This window comes from Crocodylus siamensis, chromosome 7 (genome assembly GCF_052110815.1).
Source record: "Crocodylus siamensis isolate JL-2025a chromosome 7, ASM5211081v1, whole genome shotgun sequence".
Lineage (NCBI taxonomy): Eukaryota > Metazoa > Chordata > Crocodylia > Crocodylidae > Crocodylus > Crocodylus siamensis.
Genome location: NC_143401.1, coordinates 33,520,493 through 33,535,320, shown reverse-complemented (window position 1 = coordinate 33,535,320; position 14,828 = coordinate 33,520,493). Strand labels below are relative to the sequence as shown.

Below are 14,828 nucleotides of genomic sequence, written 5' to 3'. Positions count from 1 at the left end.
TTAAGAGACTAAATCAAAATCAAGCTCACAAAAATCCCATCCATTATCCCAACAGATTTATTCACATTGATTTGGTATTTGATATGCATAAACAATCATGCAGTCTAAAGCAAACTGTGCAGAATCTATCCATACATCCCCCTCATAAGAATATTATATGGAGAGGAAAAAAACCCCCATGAACGTCAACCAATTAAGATTGGGGTAAAACATAATGGTCAAATATGAAAAAGTAGCTATTTTATTTTATAGCAATACATATTTCTATAGAAAAATTGTAATTACAGTAAAATCTCTGTTATCTGGAATGAGCGGGGGGGGGGCGGTTATCTAAAAATTCTGGTTATCCAAGTTATACTCAAGGAAGACAGTGCCATACTTGTTGTGCAAATTTTCAAAGAATTAGTGTATAATACATTATAATATAACATAGTCTATAAAGAATAAAACAGTATACAGATAAAAATGCCATAATAGTCAGCCACTCCAAATGCCAGGGCACCCAGCCGCAAGCTGCTGCAGCAAGCGGGAGGGGTGCGCACACTCAGATACCCCACCTGTGCACCCTCAGAGTGGCACAGCAGGCAGCAAAGTGGCATAGCAGCCCACTACTAAAATTATGGTTAATTTAGTGTTTTGGTTAGTTAAATGCCATATAGCAGAGATTTTACTGTATTCTTTTAATTGAAGAAGATACAGATGAGAGAGACAGCAGTTAACATAGTTGTCCAGGATGTGCACCACTCACTTCAAAACAGAGAACAATGACACAACATGAAATGCATGTGTTCTGATTACTACACCGAGTTAAAATAGTTCACTCGCACTCCAAGGTATTTTTAAGTTTGATCTAAATTACCATCTGTACAGTCCAGCAAGCTTTAAAGAAAATAAAACCAAAGAAAACAAACATTTTCAATTAGATTTTTTGCACATAAGGCATGCAACACAGATCACAGCAGGGGGTAAAGGCTGATATATGCATTAAAAGTGAATCAGTACAAGATGATTAAGTTATTTACTGAACGTTAATGCTATTACGTTCTCTCTGTAAAGGATTATTGCTTTGCTTGTATTCAATGGCCCCTATCCCATACCTACTTCTATGTGGGAGGCATCCTCTAGTTTTCTAAAGTCAACACTATGTTGGGTAAAAGTTCTCCCCATAAGGATTAGGTTGCAAGAGCTAGGCTGAGAAGTAAACATTATTTGTTCTGGTTGGATTTTTTAATGTATTATCTTTCAGTGTGAATATGAGGCTTAGTAGTTATCAGTTATACAGTGGTAACATGTAAACACAATACAACCCAAAAGCTATTATTTCTATTGTGTATGTCTGGCTTTCAGTTAGCACTCAACAGATATAATGTGAGTGTATCAATCATGGCAAAAAGCAGAAAAAAAAAAAATCTCACTGGGTGCATCTACACCTGCTATTAATATGCTTTAGGCTTACTGTGCAGTAAAATACTACAGGTGCAACCTGTTGGCAGCAGCCTGGCACAGGGCTGCTCCCACCCTGCTCTGCCCCCTGCAGCTGCCAGGGAGAGCTCCAAGCTCCCCCAGATGCTAGCCTGAGGACTGGCAAGGGGCACAGGGGCCAGTCCAGATGTGCATGGGGCTAGGAGAGCTCTGCCAGCTGCAGCAGCAGCTAATTCCTGGCCCCGTGCACATCAGCCAGGAGACAGCTGCCACTGTAGCCAACAGAGCTCTCTTGACCCCATGTACATCAGGACACAGCTGCTAGCAAGCCCCCTGCAAGCTGGGGCTTCCCTGCCTGGCAGGGGGTTTGCCGGGAACTGTCCCAGGTGTGGGGCAGCTGCTAGCAAGTGTCCTGCCTGGCAGGTCCCTCCCTGCTCAGCAGTGGGCTGACCAAGAACTGTTCCACAAGCACCTACCAGCAAGCCCCATTGTTCCCCCCACTCAGCAGGGGGCTTGCTGGCAGGTGCCCCACTTGTGGGACAGTTTCTTGCCAGCCCCCTGCCAAGCGCAAGGGCACAGGGAATGCTGGCAGTTGCCCCGCTTGGGTTGCGAGCCTCCACCCGCCCCCTGGAGCAGCTCAGTGCAGCACCAATTTGGGAAATCTGGAGCATGAATGGGGGCTGGGAAGCCTGCCTCTGCTCACTCTTCAGAGCAGCTCTATGCTGCTTAGAGCTAGAAACTTCAGAGCTGCTCCAGAGAGTGAACAGCAGCTAGGTTCCCAGATCCTGCTTGCTCTCTGCATCTCCCAGTTCTGCACTGGGAGCTAGGAAGGGGGGCAGAGAGCTCCCCATCCCATGGCCCCTTGCTGCCTAGGCTGACCAGGTGCAAGTTTGCAGGACAAATGCAACACTATGCAGTAACTACCATGCAGTTACATTAGTATCTATATTTACAGATATTAGTTAACTGTGCAGTAGTATAATTTACTGAGCAGTAAGTGCTTTGCATGCGTAGACCGTGACCCTACTGCACAGTAGATTAGTCTACTGCACAGTAAAGTGTCTCGTGTTGTAGAACAGTGAAACTCCACGCATGCGCCATATGACTAGAGATGAGAAGTTTCTAGAAGGTTTGAATTCTCAACCATGATGAAGTCATGACCTACTTTTAAGGTCTGGGCATGCACCATGTATAATGGTAATGCAACTGTTTATCAATGTTGATATGTCAATTAATAAGGAAGTTATGATAATGTTTCTTGTATTGAGTTGAAATAGTTTGAATCGATTGATTCTTTTAAGTACTGCCCAGATTTGAATTTGATTGGGTGTAGCGAAAGGGGCGATGTTTGGACCATTGGGTGAGTGACAGATGGTGTGATTAGAAGGCTACAAATCCTGTCCAGAGCAGCCAGCAGGGGCTCGGGCTGGAGCTCGCTCTCACTCTAGCTGGATAGTTCTGACTCAGGGTTCTCAGAGTGCGGGAGTTCGTCAAGTGCAGATTCCTTGCTGTGACCTGGTCGTCGGGAAGCTATAGTTGGGTAAAGTATCACACTTTCCCTATTTGAGGTGCTGAGTACCTAAGCAGGGAAAAGCTAGAAATCTTCAGGGACTGTCAGAGGGTTTCTCCTGCTGACGAGGCCCAGAGTGTTCTCATTGGCCATCTATGGTTTCTAGGCTGCCTGTGAAGTTGCACAGCAGTTAACCGTGTAGTGACTGAAGCTCACTGTAATGTGTAGTTGACTGGTTGTGTGACCAGGGACACTGGGTTTGGGGTGTGCATTGGGTTATTGTCTCATCGGATGTATTTTGTTGTGTTGCGGCTCAGGTGTTCCGGGAATATTGCATCAGGTAGTTGTTGCACGGGTTTTGTTGTGCAATACACCTTATATTGCTCAACCTAAGACCTATGACTCCAGCTGACTTCCTTCCCTTTGGGCAGGGGGCTGGACTCAATGATCTCCCGAAGTCCCTTCCAGCCCTAATGTCTATGAAATCTATGAAATCTATGAAACCTACCTGTGTTGTAGTGTGTAGCTACTCTTTCTAACTCTGAGTGGGGTCAGGCAGTAGGTCAATGCTCAAGGAAATTAACTTACTTTAATGCCCCCGAACCCAACTACCTGTGAGTCATATAGGATTAAAGACCCTCTGGATTAATTAGTTAATTGGCATCCCCACAGGCAGTCCTTCAGTGTTGACATGCCCATTGTGATTATACTCTCTTGACCGTACAAAGACCATTGTATTGACAACTTGGCCAAAAAGAAAAAAAATGTAAGCAAAGTTAACTTATACTGAGAGCAATCACTCATAAAACTACATTTTAAAAATCTGTTATTAGGAAAGGAAGGCAAGATACTTGCAGTATCTGTGCACGAGGTAGGGACTGAACAGGATATTTTAAACAGAAAGTAACTTTTGAAACATTCATAAAATGAGCCTGCAATTTTATCATAGCACAAACAAGTGACCTGAGTTTCCTATCATTCAAGCTAGCTGGCATTTTGCTCTTGATTTCAGCCAGAACAGACTCGGACCATACATTTTTATCATTGCGTCCCAGTCTGTCAGCACTAGACCACATTAAATGAAAAAAAAAAAAGGGTAGGGAAAACAGTTTCATAACAGGCAATTGTTAAAAAGGGGTAAAACAAAGCAGAGGTGAAAGTAAAATAGACTTACCAAACTCCTTTACAGAGGGGAAGCACAGTTATTCTAATTTGTGAAGGTTTAACCCACCTAAATGGCTGTTCAACAAAACGGGCTCTCATCCAAAGCCCAAGAAAATCACTTGGAGACTCTCTATGGACTTCAATGGTATTCTGATACAATCCTTACCCTTGAAATCAATATACAATAGCCAAACTGGAAGGATTTAGCAGCATACGGTTAAGTGATATATTTGGCTGCAAGTTCAAGAGTACTGAAGATACCCAAGTCTCTTAGACTTCAGCAGCACCTAAAAGTGATTAGCTCTTCTGAAAATAATTACCCTTTAGTTTAATGCATTTTAAATCCCAAGGCTGTTCAGAGGAAACCTCACCCTTCCTTCCCACACAAGTTATTTGTCTTGTTTTAGTACCTGCAGGCAGTTTCTCTAGAAAGCTCAACAAGGAGGCAGAAAACTGAAAACACAGGTTGAGTTACCTTCATAAAAAGCAACCTCTGCAGTACCAAAAAAATACATTAAAAAATAAAGATATATAAAATATATAGAAAAAACAAAACAAAAGCAGTTCATTCCACCACCATCATCACTGCTAAAACTACTAATATAAATATCAAACAAAAATGAGAAACATACCTACTGCCAACATGCCCCTTTCCAAGTCCCCAGACATCTCCCGACATATGCTCTTCTCAATATCACGGTTACACATCCGCTGGTACTCGCTGAAAACTACATAGAAAAGAGGAAGTTTTTAACAATCAACCCTTTAAGGGAGGTGGCTTTGATGCATGCTGGGCAGGTATATTCTTTTCATATTTGGAAGCTACTTCTAAAATGACACTGATTATAGAACTCAGTTTAAATCCTTTCCTGGTATGCATGTTAATTTTTAATGCACTAAAGTTTTTCCTAAGCTCTGGCCTTTGAGGAGGTATCACCCACTTGTTCTGCCCCATTTTTAGGCTGTATATTTTTACTCTTTTCTGCCCTGCCTGTAGAGTTACCCATGCAGGATTAAATATATGCAGCTAGGTACTGGCTTATATGTCCCTATCTTGATTTTGTTTCTTCAAAAACATAGGAAACAGCATCTCTAATGGAGGAACTATATTTAGTGTTGCAGCATGTATGGAACAGGTATCTGTGGCCAGTTTTATATACGGGAGTCAAACTGTTTCTAAAAGATTTAGAAAACACCTGTATTATAAACCATTTTTTACTTATCTTTTAAAACTTTATTTTTTTAAATTACTGTTTGTATTGAATGCTCATTCAAGCTGGAGAACTAATAATCTTGGTGGTCAAAGTGTTTCCTTAACCACAGAAACGCTAAAAAATGAACAGTCATATATTTGTGTTGTCTTGCCAGTGTATCTGTACTCTGTCCTAGAGATGAGAAACAGATGCCACGTTTGTCCTGGGATAAGTCATTTTATTCCAGGATAAAGCACAATCAGAGGCATCCAAGTCCATTGTTCTAGGATAAATCCTAAAAAGGTTTATGGGATAAGTAGTAACAATTTATCCCAGAACATGGTAAAGTACATCTGAACAGTTATCCCAGGATTGCAACATTGAATCAATAGCTGAAAAACAGCAGTGCATTTAACTGCTTGCTAAACCCCATTTTAAAAAGTGTGGTATGTGTACATGCCAATCCTGGGATATTTCTGTTCCAAGACAAAACACAAGCACAATGTGTTCAGGGACAAATGCCATGTCTGTTCCTAGACTGAGATGCACAGCTGTAGGAAGACTGTTTATTCTTCACTCTCCATTTTGACCTCTTTGAAATTATTAGTCACATGGAAACAAGTTTTTAGTCTTTGCCAGTTAGGACTGGCTTTGAACTGGCAACTTAACAGCTAACGCTGCAAGACTCCTTTGAAAATCCCAGTACAAAAAGATTTATATCCTACTCACAAATCCCTTATCCATTCATTTTATAAAAGTGTGACAACACAGACCAGATAATGCTGATCTTTAAGGCTACAGTAAATTGCTTGCTGCTTTTTTGCTTGTGAGCAACATGTTCCCTAGGATGATCAGGAATGAAAAAATGATCCTCTTCTCTGCATCTCTTATCTATCCTGGGCACATTGTTATAGAAACCCAAATGACAAATGAAGTCTAAAGTGTCTACACAGACTTCTTTTCTATACCATGAACAAGGGAGACTTGTTCGTGGCAGAAGACTACTTTCAGTGATCAGGATGAAACTTTAATTCTGAGGACGAGGGAATGAAAGATACTAAAATTCATCTGAAATCAGAGTGATGTTCTGAAACACTGTACCTGTGCCTTTATGTTAAAATTAAATTCTGCTACATTCTGATCAATAGGTGGCAGCAATAGTTGGTATTATTAGGGCACTCCTGCTCAGACTGGGTGGTAATTAAAAGCTAGATACTAGTGTCAACTTGTGTACTCTAAAGCTCTTCCCCATTCCTGACACCACTGCAGCTGTATCTCAGGTAGCAAGGGTGGTAATATTTCTAAATAAGAGAGAACGCAGAAAACTTGTGCTGAGGTACAGAACCAGAGGCACTATTAATTTGGTAACTGAAGGAAATCTAGTTGATAGTGGCATTTAAAAGACAATTCACCTACCCCAAACCTATCCAAGATCACCCAGTATTTGCAGTTCAAAAGAAGCATGAAGTGTGTATGACAATTACAAGCTTTGTAAAGAAAAATTGTACATTACTGATATGACTGTCACAAAGGAGTGCGTGCATGCATACATGTAAACACCCATAATTAAAGCAAGAACTTTGCAACTGTTTCACAAAAGAACTATTTACAAATGAACCTCTATACTAGGTTTTGGTTTGTTTTTTTAATGAGAGAAGGACAGACCAAGAGACTCCCCTGCTCTTATTCAGGGAATGTCATCAATACAATGAAAACCATTTTTAGAAGCAATATCATTACCCTCCTATGACACTCAGGACTACATTCACTCTATTTTTATCTTTATGCAAGGAGAGGCATAAAGTAAAACAAAATCTATTTACCATAAGTTCCTAAGCACACATTTAGGAAGTCTAGATACCATTACCTGCCCTTAGGTGAGGTCTGCTCCTGGCACAAAGAATGGCATTGAATTTGGACTCATCAGTGCCTAGGCGGTTCTCTCCAGCAGCATATAGCTCCTAAACACAAAAGAGAATTACACTTCATTAGTTGGTTTTTCCTAAGCTGGCTAGCTGGCTTTTCCTGTCACAAACCTGTTATCTGTGCACTTCAATATTTTTCCCCTTTCACACTCATCCCTTCCTCTGAATACTACTACTAAACAGAAGTGTAGGACTAGCTAGAGTAGGACTAGCTCTAGTCTTTAGGTGGATTAATATGACTATTATTTGTATCTATACATTCCATTGAATGCTTCATCACAACAGTTCCAGACTGAACCCTACACCAAGAAAAGAACATTCATTTGTTCAAGTGAGCGCAAGTAAATTTTGCCAGTGACATGGTTTTGTTTCAGGTTTCATCCTAAGATGCTTTTCAACACTTCCTGAAAGGCTTGTGTTTCTTCTCTTACCTTCAGGACAAAATACACCCCTGCAGAAAAGAAGTGATATTGCTATTTATAATATACCAGGGTTCCCTTGGTATAAAGAGCTTACTTCTCCTAGATAATCAGTTAATAAACATTATAAAACGGTAACGTATTATTAGATCAAAGCATCTCCTGGCTGCATAACCCCCAAATTAACACGCTTTGAGCTAGAGATACTGCAGCAGTTGGGAAGAACAATTTGCTTCTGCTCTGAAAAAGCATTTAAAAAACTTAGGCGTGTTGAACCCACCCCAACAGAAATGGCTTTCTCCAACAGACCACACATTTTCTGGTGGCAGATATTCAGTCCAGTTTTTTTCTTTAGGCATAAATGTGTTGCAGAAAGGAAATTACTAACCTAAAATCAATTATCTACCATCTTGAACAGGAGTTACTTTTTTTTAGAAGTAATATTTAAAAAGGCTCAAAAGAAAATATTTATTACAGAATCCAACTGAACAACAGTAGCAATGACATTTTGTAGTAATAACAGAATGGCTAAAAATAAATTAGTCACAACTCAGTCTACCCAGCTTTAGTGGCACATATCATAGTAAATGCATCAGGAACTTCAACTAAAACTTCAGATACAAAGATGAGATAGACTTCTTACTAACCTGAGCATCTCTTTGGACAAGTGACATGTCAACATTTGTACTCTCATCCCTATTTCCCTGTGAGAAATAAAATATACCAAGATTAATACATCTGCTTTGTCGTTAACCAAAGTCTGTTATGAGTGTTACCTCAAAGCACACATGCAAGTACCTGAGCAAGTGAAATTAAAAGCCGCTGAAAGTGTCCAGATGTGTCACTTCTTATGGCTTCCTCCAGAGTTTTCTTGAATTCTGAAATACAGATATACAGTTATTATATCCAGCTGCTCATTTCTTAAGTAGATGGTAATTAAAGCCTGAAATACCTAGTGTACACCTCAAATTTGTTTTATATTTCTATTATGAAAATGTGTTCTGGCAGCAGATCAGAAAAAATCTAAGACAGTAGAAAGTCCAACCTGTTTTGTATGCCCTGCTGAGTTCTTGAATGTGCTCATTACTGCGAGAAGCTAGGATTTCAATTAGACAATCTTCATCTGTGCCAGCACCCTATAAAAAGAGTAGGGGAAAAGGAGAAAAATAAACATATACACAAGCACTTGAGATATTATCAAACCAAGGATGATACAAAACATAAAGAAATACTGTAAGAAATAGCTAACCTGAACACTTCACATCACTTGTAATATAGAACTTCAGAATACAGAAATCAAAAGGACGATTTTCCCTGAGAAAATTAAACACCCCCCTCCCCAAAACAAAAAAAACAAGTGAACAAAAATCAAAAACAGGTAAGTGCATAAAAGTGATCCAAGTGTCATATTTTATTAAAGATGTTTATATATTTGATTTATAGCAAATATATATTTTAGAAATGCAGTTTTAAATATATTTCAGAAAAATTATATAGTTCTAAAGAACTATAGATTTCTGAGTGCTGTTAATTTTATTAACTATTGTTTCATCTCCTTGAACAACCTGCTTTTCCTCTGCAGCTGAGAAATTTTTATATATATATATATATATATATATATATATATATAAATAAAAGGTACTAATAAACATAGAAATTTAAGTGTTTATTATTTCAGTTTCCAATCTGAAACAGAAATTTTTCATATATGTGAAGTTTTAATTTTTAAAATATTGTTTTGGGATGAAAAATATGTTTCTAAAACACTGGATTTATTTGAGATAAAAATACCTGCTACTATTACAATGTTTTGCATAGTTTAATGATTCCAATGGGAAATATATAATGAGATGGGAAAACATGTTCCAATTTTGCTGAAGGAGGAAACTGTGGTTAAAGGTTAGCCAAAAGTTTTGAAAGCAATAGGTAATTTTTTGGAGTGAACATATCTAGGGACCTAATTTTCAAAGGAAACTGGATGTACAAAATAGTGTTCAGTGGCTTTCCAAATTAGGCCCAACATGCTTCAAGCTGGGTGCTGCATGATAGTAGATGATTTTTAAAATGCTGGCTTTAGCAGCTTACCAACACAGACAGCAAGGTAATGACAGAATCAGGATTAGAATTCAGCTCTTGATTTCTGCTCCAACTTGAGTCTATAATATTATGTGGTGAATGTATTCTATGGAAACAGGTTCAGGAATGGATTCACTTTGTTATCAACTTAAGAGATGAGATATAAACCACAATGAGACACAATCCAGAGACAAATTTATGGAGTGGATTTAAGCATGCCGGACTCATTTTTATTAACTGAAATGACATCAGCTCAAACAACTCCTGTCATATTAAAAGTTTAATTTCCCAAACAAACCTTTATAGCTTCCTTTATTTCATAAGCATCAAACATTATAGGACTCTTCATCATTGCCAAGATTGTCTTCTCAAAGTTGCCTGAGAGTTCAGATTTAAGATCTTTGATCAAATCCTGATTGAAAACAAAACAAAAAGTGACTGCGTGGCTTAACAAATACTAACACCAAATTGTTGTAGTTTAGCACTGTGGACAAATTGATAGGCGATGCATAGGAGGGGCATGGAGAGGATGGGGCACATGTGCCCCCAGATTTCTGTGCTGATGGCAGGGTGCAGGGCTGTCACCTGGCCAGAGCAGTGCCCAGCAACAGCGGGAGGCAGTGGCAGCATGGAGTTCTGCCCTCCCATTGGCAACACTGGTCATCTATGAAACAATGCTAACACTAAACTACTCTAACAGAGAAAAGACTCGTTATTTGGGAGAATGTACTGGCTTAACAGATGCAAGCATTTCATCTGTCTACTTTTTTTTACCAATATAGTAGAAACCAACCTAATGTAACTATAAAACTTGACTCAAAAAGGTTTTAAATGAAAAGAGTTTAGCTTCCACTTGCAGTGGAGCAGAGAGACAAGAGTTAGAGTGAATCAGCTGTAGATCACCCCAATTCTAGCACATTTTTACCGACTGTCAGACCACACTCTAAACGACATTTTTCTTAATTTTAGGCCCCACTACACGTGCAAGGGATCCAGTGCATGTTTGTGGGATCGTGTATTAAATCTCATTGTGCCTTATTGCTGGTGTAGGGGAAGCCTGATCCCAGGCTCCCCCTGCATGGGAAAGAAGCAAGCTTCCTTGGCTAGGAGCCCAACATACCCCAGTTGAGGCAATCTGCTCCCCAGACCCTCCAAGCCCCTGCAGCAATCCTTCTGACCCCAGGGGTTCACATACCTTCAGGGTGAGGAGATCACTGCAAGTTGTGATCCTCCAGTTCTGGCAGTTCCCTGCACCCCCAAGCCTTATCAATCAAGGCAGCTGCGATTCCCAGGGTCCTGGGGTTTCCCACACTCCTGAGCCCAGTGGACTGCAGTTGCTACAATCCACAGGGCTCAGGGGTGTGGGAAACCCCTGGACTCTGGGGATCACAGCTACTGCAATCTCTAGAGCTCAGGGGTCTTACACTAAGCATGGTGCACCCCTGTCAGCTGGCAGGGCTCCCAGCCTCAGGGGAGACCCTGCTTCATGTGCAAACACCACCTGTAATGTTAGCATGCATTTCTGAGGTCTAACTTTATAGATGGTTGGAGCTTTTTATGGAGTGTAGCTACTTTGTGCACATCGCTGATCTCCGGGAGCCAGTTAACTGTGCAATACCTATAACATTTAGAGGGGGCCTTATTCACTAACAAAGTCAAGTAATCAAATAACTAATTTAACATTAACTATACAGAGATATTTAACTTCAATCAAAAGGCTTCCTTGACCCAAGTCAATTCTCACAGCCTTGAGAACATTTTTCATGTTCAAGGATCAGTTATGTGAAATTCTTGTGATTTAAGGATACCATATAACAAGATGAGGATGCTTCACTGAGGTAAGTACCTAAATCCCTTGCAAAAATGACTTTGCCAACTATCAAGAGATATATACAGCTGCAACAAACATGTGCAGGACTGCTGAGGTGTTCCAACTCTTTGCTGCAGATTTCATTTCATAGGATATTGTTTCTCTGATCAGCTGCATGGAATGACCACTAACGAGCTCCAGCTAATCAAAGTGTAAACTTGAAGTAAAAACTGCAGAAAACAGCTAAGCAACTTGCCCCTAATTCAGGAACCTGATGTGAATTAAATGTGCTGTGAACTCCCTGCATATAAATGATCCAGGTTTTTCTGTACTAATTCCAGGGAACACTTTTACAAAAAAACCCCTTCAAATGTAATAGACTGTAATAATCAAACAATAAAGACAAACAGCATAGAAAACTACACCACGTAACTGGATTACAAGGTGGAAGAAAGGTGGACAGCCAGAACACTGAATGGGGGCGACCAGTCAATGGCAGTCTTCCCATGTGAACTATGTCACCACTGTTTAATTCTCGCTGCTTTTTTTCAGGCACCGGCACCATTTGTTTCACTGATAAAGAAAATGCAGTAGATGGAAGCAAGCCTCTTTTTAATCTGCACTCTGCTATGGTGAAATACTTGCCTTTCCATAAGCCGTTTTGAAGGACAGGATGATCTGCTGCCTTTGCTTGCTTGAACGGCTTCCAAGACAATCTATTATTGCCTGCTCGTCAGTTCCTGTAAGCACACATATACGACATGCAGTGAACAGTATATGACATTTTTAGAACCAGTACATTCTACTAAGCTATGATTTTGTTCCTACCAACGTCAAACGATAAATTCCCTTTGACTTCAAATGGAGCTGAATTGTACCCTTGGATATATCATGTAGGAGCATACGCTACTAAATCAACCTATGATAATCCAAGTGAGCTAATCCCAATCTCAACTGCCAGTACCATGGAAAGAAATATAAACAGACTCATAATGTTGGTTACACCTATGTTTTATCCTAATTGACTAACACAGATAAAAGTTCTGTTTCAAGAACGGAGGATTGTCTTGGAGTTCCATTCTTTGCACATATAACAATGAGAAATGGCAAACAATACTGCTATTCTACCTTCACCATAAACTATAAACCCACAGACAACTCACCAAATCCTTTCATTGCTTTCCTCAAGACTTCTGCATCCCTCAGGGGGTCAAATCCTGGTGCATCAGTGATTGTGCCTCGTGGTCTATGCTAAATAAGTATAACAGCATGTTAGACACTGACTAACTAGAAAATTGTATTTTACAACTCAGGAAAAGTAACTATCATTACTAACCTGTCTCTTGCTATTTCCCTTGTCTGGAAATGAGCATATAAAATTGCAATTAAATTTAACTAGCTGACAGTGATGTACCATGGGTCTCTGGCTCCCAGAGACCAATGCCTGCATTTGCTCAACCCTCCACCCCCTGGGGACAATTCAAGCAGGGTGCAGAGCCCCCTCTCTTGGCCCATGACATTTTTGAAGGGAAATTAACTTCATGGCACACCAGACACTGGAGGAGGGGCAGTGGCAGGAATTTCCGTCCATAACAGGTAAAGAAGCGTACAACCCAAGTGTATGCACCAAATGCAGGAGGCACCACAGCATGTCAGCCTGGCCGGCACACCCCCACCCTGGCAGGTGCCATAGCACCCTCCCACTCCCCTGTCAGTACACCACTGCTAGCTGATTCACTCTTATCCCAACAATAAGAAAATTCAGGGGGGACAAGACACTGCATCTGCCTCGAAGTTACTGCTAGAAAAAGTTTGATGTAATCAAGATTTAAAACTTGCCCCTGGAATTTTATTTTGGACAGTTGGGTGAAATGAGGTTTATTTTCAGTCAGTCTATACTTGTAGTGTTTCCACCTGAAATGAGCCTATCATTTTCCTTTGCTCATATATCCAGTTCTAGTCTTGATAGCTTCTGGTTTATGCAGAGAAAACATGCAATGGAGTGAGAGTAAAACACTGAAGTCCTTACTGTTCCAGGCATGACTGTAGGCATGGTAGATCCTGAATAAGGAGGCACAGAGGGATTCACAGGTGGGCCTGATGGATAACTTGGCATTGGCTGCTGCCCAGGTAGTGGCACTGGTGGCTGCCCTGGATAGGTCACTGGTGGCTGCCCTGGATAGGTCACTGGTGGCTGCCCTGGAGCTGGCAAAGGCTGGCCAGGGTATCCCGGATAAGCTGGCATTCCTGATGGTGGGTTTCCTCCTGGTGGTGGGTACATTCCATAAGAAGCCTGCTGTCCTGGTGGAGGCTGTCCAAAGCCCCCCTGGGGAACAGGAGGATAGCCACCTGCTGCAGGAGGATATATGCTGGGTGGAACATTAGCACCTCCAAAGATTCCTGACATATTGGATGCCTGCAATGTTAAAGCAGATTAAGATGTATTAGATGCTGATTTTCAATAGTATGTTTCAGATCATTTATAGGGACTAATGCAGCACAAAGAAAACCATGTTTTGTGTCTGTGAAAGTATGATAGTAGCTAGGGTCGGAAGGGACCTAAGCAGATCAGCAAGTCCAACCCCCTGCCTTGGGCAAGAACGGATGCTGGAGTCATACGATCCCAGTCAGGTGTCCATCTAGCCTCCTCTTAAAGACCCCCAAGGTAGGAGCGAGCCCCACTTCCCTTGGAAGTTGGTTCCAGGTCCTAGCCTCCCTAACCGTAAAGTAGTGCCTCTTGATGTCAAGCCTGAACCTGCTCTCTATCAATTTGTGGCCATTATTTCTAGTTACTCCGTGTGGTGCCTGGGGGAACAGGGCATCTCCTATTACCTGCTGACCTCCCCCCCCCCCCCCCAGTGAATTTGTAGACAGCCACCAGATCCCCCCTCAGTCTTCTCCTGTGGAAACAGAATAGGTTCAGACCCTCTAGTCTCTCCTTGTATGGCCTGCCCTGCTGCCCCCAGTCATGCGAGTGGCCCTCCTCTGGACCCACTCAGTGCTAGCCACATCTCTCTTGAAGTGCGGCGCCCAAAACTGGACACAGTACTCCAACTGTGGCCTGACCAATGCTGCATAGAGGCAGAGGATCACCTCCCTGGATCTGCTTGTGATGCATCTGTGGATGCATGACAAGGTGCGGTTAATCTTACTGACAGTTTCCTCGCATTGGCAGCTCATGTTCAACCTGGAGTTGACAATGACTCCAAAATCCCTTTCCACCTCTGTGCTGATGAGAAGAGTGTTCCCCAGCCTATAGGTATGCTGCTGGTTCCTTCTCCCTAGATGCAGCACCCTGCACTTGTTCAC

General features: G+C 41.3%; 1 protein-coding gene across 3 annotated transcripts in view; it reads right to left on the bottom strand.

Annotated features, from left to right (window-relative positions):
• Window positions 1-14,828, bottom strand: part of ANXA11 (annexin A11) — a 53,924-nt gene that overhangs the window by 10,643 nt on the left and 28,453 nt on the right. For all 3 annotated transcript variants that reach the window (XM_090058504.1, XM_090058505.1, XM_090058506.1), the window contains exons 4-12: window positions 13,549-13,935; window positions 12,683-12,770; window positions 12,165-12,259; window positions 10,008-10,121; window positions 8,679-8,769; window positions 8,432-8,511; window positions 8,281-8,337; window positions 7,157-7,250; window positions 4,729-4,824 (exon numbers count right to left, since the gene is read on the bottom strand). In XM_090058504.1, coding sequence (XP_089914630.1) covers window positions 4,729-4,824; window positions 7,157-7,250; window positions 8,281-8,337; window positions 8,432-8,511; window positions 8,679-8,769; window positions 10,008-10,121; window positions 12,165-12,259; window positions 12,683-12,770; window positions 13,549-13,935 — 1,102 coding nt within the window. The remainder of the gene's footprint in view (window positions 1-4,728; window positions 4,825-7,156; window positions 7,251-8,280; window positions 8,338-8,431; window positions 8,512-8,678; window positions 8,770-10,007; window positions 10,122-12,164; window positions 12,260-12,682; window positions 12,771-13,548; window positions 13,936-14,828) is intronic.